Consider the following 19655-nt stretch of genomic DNA (forward strand, 5'->3'; position numbering starts at 1 on the left):
TCCGTGATGAAACCATTTTATATAATATATAAATATCTCAAATATTATACTGATTCCTACGTCGAATAAGCAGGATTGCGTATTTCCAAAAAGCAAAGTATTATTTAAAAAGATAACAGAAAAAAAAACGCAGTTAAACATTGAATACTTCAATTTAATGACAAAAATAACGAATGAAAAATTTCAACAGAAAGAAAATGCCTCTAATGTTTTTTATACGATTTTTCTCCCTTTCCTCTTTTTTTAATAAACAACTGACATTTGTTCTCGTTCTATAATAGTTGTCATTTAATTTTTCGAAATAAGATCAGCAATAAACTGCATAATAAATAACAGAATGTAAATGCTTTTAAAATATCAGAATAAAATGGAAAATTTTACATGCGAATCGATTAAACTAATCTTCAACTATTTTAGAAAGATTTGCAATTATAGTTGCATATATGGATAAATTCCCATCCTAGATATCTTTACCACTTTTATACAGCAACTGAATATCTACTTTTCGAAAAAAAAAACTATAATGTAAGGTTAATCAATCAGGAAAAAATAATTTCAACAAACGCGAACAATATTCTAAAAAAAAAATATCGCGAATGTCTTTCGCATTGCGTCATTCACTTAATATTGAAGAAGAAAGGGGGGGAGACCAATTCCCTCCCCCCCCCCTCCCCCCCGAAAAAAATCTGAAGGTTTAAAAGCAAACGATTTTTTAAAAATTTTTTATTCATACAATATAAGTAATTCTGATTCAAAAACATAAGTAGATCATGAATGCCATTCGTCTAGTAACATTTCCCCATTGTTCCTTCTTAAAAACATTAAAAAAAAACTTAGTGAAATAAAAATAGATACGGAAGGTTTAGCAGCAAACAATTTTTTTAAATAATTTTTATATCGTAATCGCGCGAAGTCTTTCCAAGACGGAGTTCCATATATTTATAGCCTGTTTTTTAAGTCGAGGAGGTCACGGAACAGCTGCTGTCTTGCGAGATGAGGAACGCCCCTCCCACGAACTGACCTTCGGATGGAGAATGGTAACGGATGGGTGGAGGTTCCATCTCTTTCTCCAAAACTCGATTCTTGTCGTCTTCCACGGTCATTTCCGAAACTGCACCTACGACTATTTTTACTTCAGCGAAGTTCAACGAGTTTTGCGGATCACAGCCAGTTTTGTTACCACCGAGGTTTCTCTTCGGAACATTCACCCACAATAAAATTGCAAAGTTCAGAACTTAGGCTTTATTAATTAACTTTAATAAAGACATTGCATTTTAATTTTTCCAAATTAAAACATTTCAATAAAATTTCTAAAATAATTATTTTAAATTGAATTTTTGTTTGTTTATCATTAATTGATGCGTCATTTAATTATCCTTTACAAAAATTAATGAATAAAAATTTTGAATCTAATTATCGATTTAATTTGATATAACTGAATATGTAGAAAAAAATTCTAATGAATAAAATATAAATTATGGTAAAATACTGTTTTTATTTATTTTTTATTTTAAGAAATAAAGCCGATGACCTTATGTAGAAAAAAATTCTGATGAACAAAATATAAATTATGGTAAAATACTGCTGTTGTTGTTTTTTTTAAAGAAATAAAGCCGATGACCTTATATGCGGTTTATGTTACCATTAATAATATCAGATTCTTATTTTTCAAAATTATAACTTTCAGTCAGAAAATGTGTGTACGTTTCCAAAAAAAATAAAGAGCGAAATATTTTTTAGTTACCATAAGAGCGTTCTAGCAAAAGTGGGAAAAGTTTCTTCCAAAAAAAAAAAAAATCGTTCGCTCAATTCTTTCCAAATTTTCATCGTTTTAATTGTCATCATCAGATTTGAAAAAAGTAAATGAAAAATAAAGGTTACCAGAAAACTCGAAACAACGAAATTATATATTAATTGCTTATCAGAACAACTTTAATTTGAACTATCTGGAAACAGGAGATAACAGCCATTGTTACTATAAATCCCAATCTCTTACTTCTTCCAAGTTTCAAGTTTAATTTGAACTATTAAAACATGACGATCTGATCCTATAGTACACATCAGATTGTGGATTTCTCCTTTTAGTTTCGATATATTCAACTTTATCTTTTGCTGCTTGTCTTAAAGATGGCTGATTTTTCACATCACATTAAGGTACTATGATAATACTTAAAGTAAATGATTGTTTAAAAGAAAAAATAAGTCTTCAGAACAAAAGGCGTAATGGAATATTTTTCTCTGGATATTATAATAATATCTGGATATCTCTATCATAATATAATTATGAAAGAAAAATTAAAATGAAAATAAAATGAAAAATTTCTCAAATTCCCTCTTGGATTGAAGACAAACTGTTGCACGGTAACTGAACAACACAACACTACTTAACAAATTACTTCCCTTTCTAATCTTTATCACATGAAATTATATATACATATCTTAAATATCAGTTTGAATAAAAATTTCCTTTTTCTTCATTCAAGCATGAAAATTACCACAAAAACGCAAAATAACCAATATATTATCAAACCAATCATTGAAATCAAGGTTTTCAATAAGAAAACAGTTACTGCGCCTAATACGACTTCCAACGCCCAAAAGAGCTGAAAGGAAAAATCTTGTGAACTTCCGCGATTTAAAAAGAGAGAGAGAGAGAGAGAGAACGATCGAACGTCATCATGCGAAACGATCTCCCTACACAACAAAGAGAGCGCGAAGCAAGCAGTGAGTCACAGTAACCAATGACCGAATGCAAACATTGCAACTGTGTATTTACAGGAAAAGAGCGTTGACACGACCTTTTTCACACTCCCCCAATTTCTGTCACAAAAAGATCATGGTTTCTCCTCGAATAAAAAAAAGTCAAATAATTTAACAGTGCAGCAACTGTGCAGATGCCTCCATGTTAGAAAACACTAATAGGAAATAAATTTCGAAGTTAAAGTTAACTTTTCTTTCCGTTGCCAAATAAATACTCCACAAAGGAATAAAATGGCAATCGTAATTGAAAAAAAAATTTATAAAAAAAATCTAGCTTAAAAACAATCTTTTGGATCCAAATAAAAATTTAACAATAACTTATATTTTTTTACTTCAGTTATCATAAAATCAGCAAATTCTACAAACATTTGTTTTATAATAAATTGAGAAAATTATCACCAACGTCAAAAGAAGAGGAGAAAATTTTAAATCAAAGCAAAAGAGAAGCTACCATTCTATGTAGTAAAGACGAAATGAGGTGGGAAAAGGATATCAAAACCCGGGAGAACACCACGCCGTCAAAGAATGAATGCATTTGTCACTTTAAGTCAGCAGATTACGAGAAGGAAATTTTTAAAAATTACAAAATTCTACGCGCGCTATTCAACTTCACTTCGTCTATGCTAAGAGGTAAAAGATTGAAAATAGGAATGAAGAGAAAAATATTTTCCACTGTCACTTTCATATGAGAGTCCATAAAGTTTTTTAAATCAATTAACCATTTAAATTAGATTCATGGAATATTTTATTATTTAAAAAAGCGGGAATACAAAATTCATTTACCTCTGAATTGAAAATTGAGAAATTTTATGAATGAACCCAATATATTTCTATTCTACTAAAAATTAATACATTTTAACTAAACTATTATTCTTCAACAACTGAATCTCCTAAATTGTATGCCCTTTTCATTATGCACTTAAAAAATCCTGAAAAAAATCATTGCCAATGAGGTCTAATCGAAATAATACAATCGTTGGCAACTTCAAAAACAAAGATTTTGATAAATAAAAATCTCTTTATAACTCAAATGAAATTGTCGAATGATTGATTTTAAGGAAAACTCATTCTTTAAAGATATAAATTTTTTTCTATTCCTATATGAATTATGAGATTAAGAGGAAAAGGAATATTGATTAATAAGATTTTAAAATTAAATATCGTTAATATTTCATATTTTGAATGATTTTTTTACCCAATCTAATAGATAAAATTCAGGAGAGGCAGAGTCAAAGAACAGGTGTGAATGTTTCGAAGAAATTCCAATATCTTGCCATTTTAATTATTCTAATAGTATTTCGAGGGGAGGGTGAATGCATCAAATGGGTGGGGGAAAGTATTCGGGATAATCTTAAATGAGTAGACGTCCCGGAATAAACGGGATAATTCAGGTTTCTTTTTTCAATCAACTAAAAAACTAAATTAGTCATTCAAACTAAAAAAAAAATTCCTCGGATTTTCCTTATTATTAATTATACATAATTAAATTATATTTAAAAAGGGATTATAAGATATATATTTCTTTTTAAAAATGAATTTCCCAAGAAACTTACCAGCTTCCATTACAGATAAGATTACTGAAGCTCCTTTTTAGTGAATAATAGTTCAATAACCAATTCCCGGAATATCATTACATTCTTTTGTGCTATATTTAGTAGTTTCTAAACTTTTACGCCTCTGGTAAAAATTCAGAAAATCTAGTCTCTTAACCAATGGCACAGGACATAAGGCAGATTTTTTAAGAATTCAATAAGAATACCAAAAAGTCATAATGGATAGTTTATTATATTTCACATGATTTGTAAAAAGACATTGATTATTTTTAAAAAAATTACCAGTTAAATACAACGAAAAATTCATCAGGTCTGGAAGCATACAAAATAAAATGTTTCAAGCACACATGCTACTGCATCGACAGACCACGAAGCCAAAATAAAAACTATGACATTTATTTAATAACCCAAACATTCAATGAAATATTTTTTTATAACCTAATAATCTGAATAACAGTTGTAATAATAACCATAAATAATTGTAGCTAATAAGTTGAATACAACAACTGGTTGTCTTCCAGCTATAAAAATGCACGCCAAACACTCGAAGATTTTTAAAGCTATAATTTGTCTGGACGTTTTTTTCAATGCCCATTTTGTACATTAAATACATCCGTAACCTTAATGGAATTAAGAGTTATGCAATTGTCGACGATTGGCTACAACTGGTTGGTTTTGCTTCGTGTTCGCAAAAACGCAAACTATCTGGTAACGGTGCAATGACACTTCTACATCAGGAAATGCAAAGCGATCGTTCATATTAGCATGTCTCAATTTTCTATGCTAGATATGGAGATCGAATGACCACCCGAAGGCACTCAAGAGCGGTTTGGAAAATAAGAAAATTATTTTGACCCTGCAACGGCAAGTTCTTCCAACGTATCTGTTTCCTTCAGAAGTTCTTTTATCACACACATCTTAGTTTGCAATTCACCCCTATAAGATTGAATACAACAAAATTCTATTCCAGAAATAGTAATTTTCATACAAGGTCACAAGACAACACTTCCATTAAAAACAAAAAAAAACTCACCAAAATCAAAATTATTTGTTTTTGGAAAACACATTCATAATATCAATGAATATAATATTACAATGGGCTTATTACATCTGAAATATCTGAATAAATCAAGCTTTTGTTAGGTTTAGAGAAGAGAATATTTAATTATATATTTTGTTTAGAATAAAATATTTCCAATTATTGAATTTGCAACTATGCACATATTCAATTTTGATTCAAAATTAAAATGTCAAAATAAAATTCTAATGCAAAAATTGCATACCAAGAGCATTAACATAATAGAATTGTACATTACTTGTTAAAAATTTTTTTAATTTATTATTTTAATTTGATTCAATTTGATTACTGCACACTTTAACAACTGTTAAAAAGATATTCTGTTTGTTCACAGCCACAAAACAGAATTTATCATTAAAGTTGCAATATTCTTCTTTGCTTTAAGTTAATATTTAATTGCAATTATATTGCAACTTTAATTTATGTAATTAAAAAAAATCAAACCTTTAAAATTTGGTTAAAAAAATATGATTATTTTTTAAACAAATTTTAAATGCTTGATTACCCCCCCCCTCAAAAGATTTGCCATATGAATTTTCATTTTTAAATTTCATTCTTTTTTTTCCCCCATTCATGATTTATAAAATTATTTTTTATAATTCTTTTTTTTTTCAAATGAATGTCTAATATTATACTTTTAAGAGAGATAACAAGACAACATAACCCATTAAAAATGATAATTTTGGTATAGAATGAAACATTTAAACGATTAGATTAAACATATTTCAGTATTAATGCAATAAAAAAAATTTCAAAAATATCTGGAATCTGGCAATAGATTGTGTTTGCATATTTATTACAGATAATAAATACTATAGCATTCTTAAAATTTTCATCATATTTTGGAACTCTTAATATTTTTAATCTGAAATTAATTTTATTTAGATTATTAATATATTATTTTTAATTATCGACTGTGGTCACTTGTTTATTATAATTTGTTTTTATCACTTATTATTTACTTAATATTTATTGTTAATTTTTTAAATGTTTTATTAAGGAAATTCAAATTTATTTTAGAATTCCTTTTTTGGAAGTACATACAAATATTTGATCATTCATATGTTCTATCCCGAAAATGTGTTCATTACAAAGCAACTGATGAATTCAAATGTACTCTTTTTTTTTTTTTTCACATATGGTTTATCAACACAATATTACATACAGAAGGTAAATTCAGTAAAAGTTGATTTATGAAAGAAAGCCTTTCTCGAATGATAAAAAATGAGTAATAATAAATCACTTTCACACTGTGTTTAATTTACATCTCATTTTTTTTATATTCCCCTAATTTTTCATGTAATGAAATAGTAGTGTGTGTGTGTGTGTGTGTGTAGTGTGCCATAGTGGCTGCATCAAATGACATTAGCATATACAGCAGAATTCAAATAGTCATTCAGACTTGCATGAAATGTGCCTCAATTTAAATGCAGAATCAGTAAGGATTTTCTGCTTATATTACAACATTTTTTATTTTATTAAATGATTTTTTTTTTTACTTTGCAATGAAATTTTATTTTTTGCATTAGACCTTTAACACATTTAACTTGTTAAGTAAAAAATTATAACCATTCTTTTAAAAGAATTTAAAAATCATATGTCCTCCATTGAGATTTAAAATCTTATTGTGTAAAAAAAGAGCATCAATATTTTCTATGATTATTAGTATTGCACTTTTTTTTTTCTCTCCTCTATGAAATTTCTTCTTTTTAGCTGATAAGATACATTCAAGAAATCTTATAGTATATCCATGTATTACAGTATTAAATGCATTATAGTCAATCATTTACACTATAATTTTAAATTAAAGGTTCAAACAATGATATGTTAATACAATATTTAAGTATATAAAATGTAAAGAACATTGTTTTTGTAGTAATAAAATTAATACATTATAAGTATTTTTTCCCCCTAACAAATAACCTTTTTCACAACTTATTCAAGTATTTGATTATTTCAGATTGGTTTATATTCAGACACAGGGTTGGGAGAAAAGAAACTGAACTAAAATAATGAATTGTGCCAAATATAAATACTTTGAAGTAAAATAAGTATAATGAATTAAACTATAAGATGAATAAATTTATACAAAAGCCACACGAGATATTAAAAATACGGAAGAATTACTACATAAATTAATCAATTTCAAAACAGAAAAAAATTTAATTCCAAGAAAGTTGAAAACAGAATTTAGTGACATGTTTCATATTTGCTATTTGAACAGATGATTGAATTTAATCCAAATATTTGGATTTCTACAATATGCATACGGTAACAAATGGGATTTTAAGTAATGTAGTATTCTTTGCTAATGAAATTTCTTTTCTCTACAGTCCTTCCATATCTCTTTTTTTGGTGGTGTTCATTTTTTTTCTTTTTGTTTTCTTGACTTTCATCATATTAATGAAAGTATATAATATGCTCAGCAACAGATTTCTGACCAGGTAGCTGCTTAAGGTCAATGACATATCAAAAAATAACATCAACTTAGTTAACATATAAGTAAAGTTGTTAAAAAATAAAAATTCCCTGTATTATAAAATATTCAAATAATATTAATATATTATGAATTGTCAATATTAATATAACTGGTCAGGTTCTATCTCTTTCACTGTGTTAACTTAGCTATCACAAAGTTTATAAATAGATTCAAACATTCACAGTCCATATTATGGGGCCTCTCTTTTAACAAACTAGTCTATATAATTTTGAATTTTCAACATATTTTTAAATTTATCAAACTTTTTAATTATTTTATTTACTTTAATTCATTCTGATTCATGGCTACAGAACATCTGCTTTTATACACAATGAAATTTAAGCAAATGCTTGGTGTTTCTAACACAATAATAGCTAAACAAACAGGAATTTGACAGGAATTAAATAGACAAAATGTTAATGTTATCCTAACATTTTATAATTCATAGAATTTGTAATCAGTCTGCCTGCACTTCTCACTAGCCTAGCTATCTAGTCTGAAATCTGCTATTAACTTTATTAATCTCTCTCTCCATTAATTTATTCAACATCATAATTAGATGACATCTTATTTAAGACATTTATTGTTATTTCAATCATTTTAATAGCAGAAATGACATTTGAGATATTGAAGTTTACAATTACTTAATATTTTCACTTAATTTCAGATTTAAATATCAAAAATTCAATGCATCTGTCAGATATATCATTATAAAATAAGAGGTTAAAAGAAAAGCCTCATAATATAAAGAACTCAAAGCCACAAAATGTTTAAATTTGTCAATTCATATGTTATGTTCAAAATACAAAAAGGAAATTTCCAAGTTATTTCAGTAAAGATAATAAATTTTAAATTTTATAATTAAAGCAATTTCTTCCAACACATACCAATTAAAAAAATAATACTTATTGTAATAGATTTGTTGAAACTTGGAAATTATACTGACTTACGCAATTAATAAATACGGATTACCATTTTATTATTGCTTAACTTTTCTCTTATAAGTCATAAAGCTGTATCAACAGATTTTTTTTTTTTTTTTTAAATATTTGTTTAAGAGTTGGTATAACTACTGATCCAGTAAAGGATCGTGATTTCATTTCTCCCATTGAACTAATCAGGCTCTGCTCCAATAATTTTGTAGATAGTTTTATTATTGTCTTATTCAGTCCATCTTTGTTCAATGTAGTTTAATTGCAAATAAATGAAAATAAAAATAGCAACTCAGAAAAAAATATATCTTCTATTATGTTCCTTAACATGTTTGAGTAAATATGCCATGTTCCTGTGGTTTTTTTTTTTTTTTTTTTTTTTTTTTTTTTTTTTAAGAGGCTACACCTCTTTTCCTTTTTTTTTTCCCCGGTTTTCTCTTAAGTTGTATGCTACATATTAAAATAATGACTCATTTTCAAATCTTAGTAAAAATTTTGAATTTCATATTTGACTTTAGTAGTAGCTAGCAACTCAATGTATTTAATACCATATAATTAATTACTTTCTTGTAGCTTGCATATTAGAGTAATATCAAATATATAAAGTCAGAAAGCATTTAAATCATTATTTTACATTACATAACTTGTTCTGCATCACATATCAAATAAGTTAGCATGTCTATAATACATTTATTTAAATTTATTATATTTCATTATACATCAAATTAATTACAAATACTTTAAAAATCATACTTTAAAATGATCAAACATTTACAACATGGGATTATCTAAAACTTTGCATGAATTGGAGAATTTATGTTACAAGATCTAATTTTTTTTTTTCTAACCCTTCATGCATAAGTTAAACAATCATTAGGTGAAAACATAAATACTTACTTTTACAAAATTAATAAGCCAATATATGTTAGGTTTAAAATTTTAATTCCAATACATAAATATAAAATCAATACATACAAATGAGAATGTCGTTCTATTTATACTCATTTTATTGAGATGATGAAATTTTTTTTTTTGGTTTACTCAATAAATCCCATTAATGAATTTTGAATCAAATGAATAAACTTTCTTTTTTAAGCAGTGACTTTAAATATTTTCTAAATAAATTTAAAATATAATTAAAATTAAATATTTTTTGATCAACTAGATTCAAAAATGCAGAATTTAAAATTCCTGGAATGCAAGTTGAATTTTATGAAGAGAATCATTAAGTTTCATTGTTCTAATCAGTTTATGCCTGATACCATTCTTAATAAGTATAATGAATTCATGTGTCCTAAAATGCACAAAAAAAGAAAGCGATTAATCCCCATAGCTTGTATTTTTAATATCTTAGCAAGAAAGTATCATATTTTTATCCTTTATAAAAGAAACCCAATCAAAAAACAATCTGGCTTGAAAAAACGTTTTTTTTTTTTTTTTTTTTTTTTTGCATAAACTTCAATATATTTACTTTAAATTATAGCTTATTTGCTTTCAGCAAGGTTTAAATCAGATATTTTTTTAATTAATAATCATGAAAGAAATCAGTATTCCATATCAATTTTCAAAAGCAAATCCATTAATTTTCTAAATAAAGAATGCTTAAGTTATAAAAGACTTTTTTTGAAAACAATCTGTAATTATGTTTATTTTAAATAAGGCAGGTCCATTGAAATTATATTATTCATCCATGATTAAATAATTTCAAGAATATGTTACAGTATATGTTTATCCACTTTATATGTTTCTCACATTTCATAGTACATGCAAATTAAAACAATTCAATTTTCTGAATAATTTCTATCCTTTCCACAATATATTGCTTTAATGAAAAAAAAATATTAGAATTCGAATTAAATTCAGTAAATTGATTATATAATCATTATGCTTTCGCTGCCTATTTGAAAAATCCAACACAAATTTTAAAATCGTAAATACTCAATATTATTTTCAAATTCCAAATAATGATAAAAAAAATTTATAAACATTCACGCGCGTTTTAATCACGGTAATTGCAGCTTTTACATTTATGAAAAAGGTAGTCTGCTTTTAATACCCAAGAGCAAAAGAAAGCTAAATATCTATGCACAAATAACTTGGAAGTACAATTATAATTCTATTTTACACAAAGTTTATTCAAGTTTACCTGTATGCGTCCGAAGATGAGCTTTCAAATGGGAACTTTTTCCATAAGACTTATCACATCCTATATATGGACATTTATGGAGTTTTTTAACGAGTGGAGGTGCACCGTTCACTTTATAATTCTTTGTTTTCACCGGTGTGGAGGGCGTGGCAGTTCTCCGTTGTAAAACATTATCTTCTTCGCTCTCTAAAATGTTCGGAACTGGATCTTGTTGAACAGCTTTTAAATCTTGTATCATACGCTGAATCATGTAATCATTATTTCGTTGTGTATGATTGTTCGATAAATTTATTAAACATTCTGCCGCTCTGAATTCTTCAGCTCCAATACTGCCCAGCATTAAGTAGGGAAGATAGCTGGGCTCATTCTGAACAGTTATTTTATTTTTTAAAGGAGTGCGTCTCATTTTGTTTTATGGAGTTTTGCACATTTACAGAGAACAAAGAAACAATATCCAAAGGAGGCCTTTCACGCCTCAACCTCCACTCAAGCTCCCGAAGAAAGACTGAATGAGGAAGGAGTGCCTGCCTCCTGCAGTTGTTTAGCACTCCCGCGTGGTAGCAGCTGAAGGGCGTGATTTCCGGTTTGACGTCACAATGCCCTCCGGTAATGATTGGCTGTTCCTTTCGGTACCGAATAATAGTATCGGTAAAGGAAATGCTGTTTAAATACGCATGCTCCCAGAACTCTTTGTTGTAAACTACATCTCGGCTGATAAGCAAGTTTCAATTGCAATTCTAAATTACTTAATCTACAGAGCGTAAAAAAAAATAAGAAAGGATTGCAATGACCCGAAAAAACTGTAAAACAACAAAAAATTACTGAAGTTAGATTAAATAATTCTGAAATTAAAACAAAAATAAACTTTGCATTCTTAAGAGGAAAATAACTATAAATGACATAACATGTATATTTGGAATCTATTTTCCAAAAATTTGTTATACATTGGAAACGGAGTACCTTTTTTTTTTTTTTGAGCTCATCGTTTTGTGATTATGAATTTGGAAATTATCGGCATCACAAATCACATTGGATTTATCATTAAAAAATAGTACTTTAAAAAAGATATAATTTCTTACTGTTTTAAAATTAAAATAAATCATTCGTTCTCTAGATACAAAATTTTCTATAAGATATAAAAATGTACATATGAAAAATTCCACTTTATTCAAAAACTGAAAGTTTGACAGTTTCGTTTTCGAAAAACGTCTCAGTTCCCTAAAAAGATTAGAAATATTTTATTTATTTGACTAAGAACTGTGAATTTTGCGAATTATTATTTTAACAATTAAAAACAGTTCAAAAACTAGGATTTTCTTATAATTTATCGCTTCTTATTCACTACTTTAATTATAATTCAAACCAGAAAAAAAATGTTTCCCCTTTACATTTAAGAATTTAAAAGTCAATTCTTATGACGTAACAATCGTATGATATGAGTAACTTCACATCACATCTAAATATATAATTACTTTAGTAACTAGAACGTGGAAACCCTTCGGAAGGAGAAATATTTCTGAAGTTCGATGGATTATATATTTTTATTTAATGTTTTTGGAGAAATAGCATAAAATTATTTATGAATGGGGAGATATTTAAAACAAAAATGTAATTCAAAAATTTATGTTAAAGGGATTTAATAAAATCTACAATCGTGCGGGGCAAAAAAGTTAACAAAAAGATGAATAAAATTTTCACCATATCAGTTAACGTTTAAATGTGAAACTTAACATAAAATGAACCACTACAAGACCTTTCCATGGATTGAACAAAGCTTCTTTTTACACTTTCTTAAATGAAGTGTGCAAAGAAAAATACTATACTACTACTATATATCTACTTACTATTCTCATCAATTAATTCGATTTCGAGATTTTCAGAAATCTCCACATTTAGATCTCTCTAAAACTGAAAACACACATTTTTACAATCATGTCTACCTGAATAATTCAAAAATTCAGTAAGAAATAGGCATGAAATTTGGTATGTGGTTGTTACTCTACATTACAAATTTATATTAAAATTTTGAACTGAAACTATCTGTGTCAGATCCGTCTGGTCATCCGTTGATGACTATGCCAGCACGACAACTCAAAACAGCAAACAACTGGATGGACTAAATTAAGCGTATAGACTTATCGTTAGGATTGCAAATCCGAATCAGATTTTGGCACAAATTCAGCCTTCTTTCCATATGTTTGTAAATATGTGAATACGATTACTCGAAAGTGCGATGATCTAGATAAATGAAATTTGGTATATGCTCTTGTCAGCAACACTCTGTGTGTGTGTGTCTCTCTCTCTCACTTTTTCTTTTCTTTTCTTCTCCCCAGTGGTAATGTCGTTATTTATGTATGAATGTTTACTGAAAGGATAAAGGAATGAGTTGTACCATGCCAATAAATAATAATTCACTTATAAATAAAAAGAAAACAAAGGCACCAACAATATCCAGGCTTAACCGCTTAACTGTTTTGCCCGAGTGCCATACGTGCATCGATGTATCGAATTTTGATAGTTGTAAGCAAAAAATTTATTCATAGCGATTATCAATATTAAAATTATTTCGAATATATAGATAAATCAAGTATTCAATGGATTTCTATTTGAATCAATATAAGATAATATTCCCAAAATAGTTGTCATTTTATTAGATAGTAAAGAAAATAAAACAGTTAAGTAATATTTTTAATCAGGCCTAAATAAAACAATTATCAGGTTCCGGAGATGTAGGACCAGAGTCCAGGGACTCCGTCCAAAACATTCATCACATCTTCTTGATGTCAACGGGTGATGCCTGGTGATAAGGTATCGCTTTAGGTTCGAGACCCGATTCCACCGAAGCACTGCCGTGTAAGCGAATCAGGTACACGTTAACTCCGTCGGGGCCAAACCTCCTTCCACTGGTGTGGTGTGGAAGTTTAGAGAGGAGATTGCCAGCTCAGATGTCGTCCACATCATCTGACAGCGGTTCAAAATTGCGAGGTCCGTTCCAAAATAGCCCTAGTGTTGCTTTAAAACGGGACGTTAATATAACTAAACTAAAACAAAACTTTTTTTATCGGCAGCATAGAAAATCTTTATCAAATTCTGGACCATCTCAAAAGAAAAAGCACCAACTATCCATATTCGTTTTGTTTTCGTTGTTCTAGGAAACACAAAGCATATCATATTGCGTGAATATATGCGAAATTATAGTAGAGAAACTTCAAGTTAGTTAAATATTATAGTGGAATGATATAAAGCCTTTATTTATCGTAAAGGATCAAAAGGGATAAATTAAAGTTACGTCATAAAGTATCTCACTTAACTGCACATTTCTTTAAGCTAAGCTGTGACATCGTTTATGTTTATTTATTCATCAAGAAGTATGCAATAGAAAGTATTATGTAACAAGTTAGACAAATGGAATCCAATATCCAGTCCTTACATCGAAATTTGGAGATTTCTATCAAGATTTGAACGGCATCGCTCCAAGGGTTATTATTCATCCGGGGGCGTGTACTTATTATAACACAAAACATTCAAAACACAAAAAATATAATTAATATTTGGGTTCACGGTCTTGATACCAGGGTTTTAGATTCGTACCATATTTTTGAATCTAATAGTCCGGAAGAAAGAGATCCAAAATGCATATTTGGTTCAGGTTTTTGTCTTTCGGTTTGTCTGTTTGAATGCGATAATTCAAAAACGCTAAAAGCTACATAAATGAAACTTAGCATGCGATTTTCTGAAAAATTCTAATACATCTGTATGAAATGGTGGACCCGATCATCAAAAGAAAGAAGACGAAAATGTGTATTGTTTGCCAACGGATTCAGAAATCCTCCGCATAATTGCTCATGCGTTAGGATGGGTTTAATTCGACAAAATAGGGATGAGAGGAAAGATGAAAGGAGCAGATCTTACATCTATACTTATAATAAAGATCAATGTGTGTGTGTGTGTGTGTGTATGTGTGTGTGTGTGCGTGCGTGCGTGTGTGTGTGTTGGCGCTCTACATACCAGACCGTTCGACCTACAGCTACCAAATTTGGCACATGCATACCTTGGAGGTCTGGAATAATACGTTACGTTTTTGAGTTATTGCCTTTACATACTTGCAGTACAAATCTACAGTGTACAAATTTTATATATCTAGCTTTTTACATTTTGTAGTTATCGTGTTCACATGTATTCGGACAAGTTTCCTTCGATTGGATTTTTCAAAATTTGATATTTGGTGTTAAATCCATACATAAAATTCAAGTCTTTCTAAATTTCATTCGTTTCGTTTTCGTAAACAAGTCGTTTCATTTTTGAGTTATCACTTTTACATGCATATATAAAAGCACAGAAAAGGAATCAACCCCTTGGGAGATTTCATACGGATATACATAATAGATATTAGATATTGAATGCGTACCAAATTCCATCCATCTATTTCTACCTTCTGCAATTATTATGTTTATCTGCACTCAGATATACTTTGTATGAATGGATTCAATTCAAATTTTATAGAAATCTATTAATTAAGAGATCATATTCCAAATTTCATCCATCTAGCTCGAAACGTTTTTGAATTATCGTGCTCAGAAACACAATTTCAGAAATGTGTTTCTCGTACTCGAGGGAGTCTAAAAGGTGGAAATTCATTAAAATTTCGGATTCGGATTCTTTTTTTTTTTTTTTTTTTTTTTTTTTTTTTATGATTACAATGTTTTCTAAATGAAAGAAATACGAGAAAGTAAAAATAAATTAGTTGCATAGAGGCTACATCAATGAGATTTTAACAAAAGCTTTTAAAGATTTGTTTATTGTTTATTTTAGATCGATTATTTAGAGATTTATTTTAGATTGATGATTTATTCAGATTATCGTTTACTGAGATGTTTGTTGCATTTACTACAAATTTCTATAAATTTCTAGAATCATGGAGGGAATTAAGTTAATTTCGATGGTTGAAAATTCCTCTTTGTTCAAAAATTTAACCTTTTTATTTTGACACCAGATCCGGCTACGTCTCTGTAATCATCAAATTCAATATATCTTTGCAAATCTAAAAAAATCTTTAAAGCTCAATGAAAGGCATTTTTAAGAGTCTATGATAGCGTTTCACAGTGCAAGTTAAAATAATTTTAAATGAATTAAAAGCTCGCAATTTAAAACTCCAAAATGCATTTAAAATTTCTCATTGGCATATTTTGTTTAGATCGATTACCGATCTAAACCGTATGGGACTATTTCAGTACGAATCTTGTAACTTTGGAAATCGGTCGAATAACAAAATACTGAATTTGAGTCAGCAGCCCATCCTCCTAACTCCAATGCCACTCTAACATAATGACATTTGGGCCAAGAAGACTCAGTATGTATGACAGCAAATTTTCGATGAAACTGACTCTCGAGTTTTCAATGTTCCGATCCAAAAATTCCGTTCTCCATTAAGTTACTAACATTCCATTTCATGATTACACATGAAAAGTAATTAAGGGCACATTTGTGCAGCATATTTTCCCAAAAAAGTCAAGTATCCATTATCGTATCTTATCTTTTATAACTTTCATAAAATGCCATGTTGATAATGCTACATCTTACGATTTTACACCTTGGTCTATGGCAATACTTGAGACGAAATTCCCTTCTGTAAACTCTCATGCCTTATCAGCGGGATGATATTTGACAGCGACGGATGTTACAAACATCAAACTCATAGTTACATCGCCTCTAAGGCTGGGTATTCAAACTCCCTCGGTCCGCGGTGACCTAGTGGTAAATTCCCGGCTTCGGAACCGGAGCACTTCAGGCTCGATTCCCGATTCCATCGAAGAACCGTCGTGTAAACACGTTAAATCCGTCCGGGCCGAGCGTCTTTCGGCTACTGTGGTGTGGAAGTTCGGAGAAGAGGGTACCAGCTCAGGTGTCGTCCTCGTCATCTTACCGCGGTTCAAAATTACGAGGTCCGGACCAAAATAGCCGTAGTGTTGCTTTAAAACGGGACTTTACTATAACTAAATTAAAGATGCTCACTCAACGCCATTTTTTCGACTAACCATTTAGCCTAGTCATTCCCCCCCCCCCCGAGGAAACCGTTTGCTAGAACTCATCGCAGCAACTTCCTTCCATTCATCCCAATTTTTATATCCTCAACTGCATGCAATGAATACTAATAAATCCAAGACAAATGTCGCTATAAAAATAAACGGTAGAACATTACCTTACAACCTTTCAATCCATAGCATGCTGTAAAAGTGAATCAAATGAAAATGAGACAGCTATAATTTGTTGCATTTCTATATAAGTGAGAGGAAACAGTATGAAGAGGTACAGCGAGAAATAAAATAGATTCCTTCCATTGCAGAATCGACTGCTCTAAATAATCTCACGGAGCTAAGTGATATGCACAGGCGATTGACCAATAGTTGTCGTTTGTTCAGTACGACAGGTTTTCTACATATGGTCTACACCATAATCGATTTTTTTTACATTGATGAGAGATCTGGAGTGGTGTCACTTCATTGGCATGGTGTGGAGTGGCCTCTAGTATACGACTGAAGACGGAATGGAGTCTTGAATCCGTTATCGGTTTCAATATCCTTTTTTTGACACAACGTAATGCCAACTATAGTAAACATCTGAAATTGCCATTAAAAAAAATTCCGGACAACTTTTCTATAAAGCAAAAGAACAAAAAAAAACGCTTTTTCATTTTAAATTAGTCTAAATTATTGTATTTTATAAGAGATTGGCTTTGTACCACGGCTTCACCAGTGTTCTTTTTTTCTCTGTCTCTGACTCTCTCTCTTTCTTTATGGTGCGTGTGTGTAATGATATCTCTTAATCTAATTTAAATCTTCAACAATTTCCCTATTTTTAGCTTAATTTAACCCATATTAACTTCATTCTAAAAAGCTCTCTTATTTCCTGATCCAATTCCCACTTTTTCATTTCATTAATTCAACTCGCGCTCTGTTAAACTGCTGAATTCAGCAGATTCTCACGCTCCAAATGAAGAGATAAAAATCCTTAATGTTTACAACATTCTTTTAAAGATGCCTACATTTTCCTTTCCTAAGTCTACACGTGTCAAAGAAATCCCCATAAAAATCTTATCGTAAAACCACTGAAGCAAAAATTTTGCTCTCTTCTGCTCTTGTATCGCGATGTAGACCGACATATCTCGTCGCTTCTTCCTTGAACATAATGTTCCTCCTGTGATTAAATAAATCGAAGTTAAAATTTCAAAAGTTTCTTCTACTCGGTAACGTACGCAACGTATATATATATATATATATATATATATATATATATATATATATATATATATATATATATATATATATATATATATATATATATATATATATATATATATATATACTAGCCGCCTTTGGCGACCAGCCGGTTCGCCAATCTTAATGTTCGTTTAAATTTTAATAATTAAATAGGTTTAACCGGAGTTTAACCCCCTTCTTCGCCAAGTTGCGATAACGCACCAAAGCTGGCAATCTTTATTATGCACTATAATTGAACATCTGCTTCTTTGCTTTCGAACATTTCGCAAGGCTGTTGTTTGCGATTTTTAAAAATTTCGCCAAGCAGGGGATAAAACTCCGGTCGTACCATTAAACATTTTACGCAATTCCAACTTTAATAGATTCTTCAGCAAAATATTTTAAAACTTCAAATTTTGATAGTCATATAATTCACTCATAATATTATAAAGGCCTTCAGTTATAGCGTGATATATATCTCTCTAATTTTCTGTTACCCCTCGTAGAAATTATGCTTTAAATTACAGTGTAAATGATTAATCTGCAATTAATATAATATTTTTTACTGAAACAAAGCATTTTTTTTAATAATATGATTACTGATAATAGAGTCACTGAGCGTTTAAACTTTATGGTCACTAAAGAATATCTTTCTTAATTTATGTAATATCTCAAGAATTTGTCAACAAAAATTTCTCAGATTCATCATGAACAGATCGATTCATTAACAATGTTTAATTTTAAATGCATCAAACACTAAGAAAATAAAATGAATCGTTTAAAATAATCGGTCGAAAACAGGTTTAAAAAAATCTACTTAAAAAACGATGTACTTAAAACTATAAGCATATACAAAAAATATATAACTAACATAAATACATTTTACTTACAAAAGCATGCAACTAACCTAAAAATAATTTAAATCGTCCGTTGGTTGTCATGCCAACAATCAGAACAATGCGCATGCGTGGATTTTCTTCGCCAGTTACGTCAACGCAAATGCGTAAATTTTTCTACGCCAGTTGGGGTAACGCTATGCAGATTAGACATTTTTAATTTCCTTTATTCTGTGTTATTTTAATTCAAAAGTACTTCAGAATGAATGTGAAACATGGATTAATTAACAATGTTTAATTTTAAATGCATAAAACATTAAGAAAATAAACAGAATCGTTTGAAATAATCCGTCGAAAAATGTTAACCCTAGCCTAATTACTGTTGGGAGAAAAAAACAACTGATGTCTTACTTATTTGGCGATGGGGAAAATGGAAGATTTTTTTGGCGGAAAAGTTGGCGTTGGGAAAAATGGAAGATTTTTTTGGCGGGAAAGTTAGTTTTTAATTAATAATGGACTACCCCTAACATTTAGGGGGATGAAAAATAGATGTTGGCCGATTCTCATAGATACCGGATAAGCACAAAAAATTTCATCAAAATCGGTCAAGCCGTT

The 19655-nt window shown here is 29.4% G+C and overlaps 1 protein-coding gene across 1 annotated transcript in view; it reads right to left on the bottom strand.

Moving 5' to 3' along the window:
* The window catches only part of LOC129988617 (Krueppel-like factor 16), a 30049-nt gene extending 18562 nt beyond the window's left edge, over nucleotides 1-11487 (bottom strand). The window contains exon 1 of the mRNA XM_056096881.1: nucleotides 10949-11487. Coding sequence (XP_055952856.1) covers nucleotides 10949-11354 — 406 coding nt within the window. The 5' untranslated portion in view covers nucleotides 11355-11487. The remainder of the gene's footprint in view (nucleotides 1-10948) is intronic.
* Between the last annotated feature and the right edge of the window lie 8168 nt (nucleotides 11488-19655).

The sequence above is a fragment of the Argiope bruennichi genome, chromosome 10 (genome assembly GCF_947563725.1).
Source record: "Argiope bruennichi chromosome 10, qqArgBrue1.1, whole genome shotgun sequence".
Lineage (NCBI taxonomy): Eukaryota > Metazoa > Arthropoda > Arachnida > Araneae > Araneidae > Argiope > Argiope bruennichi.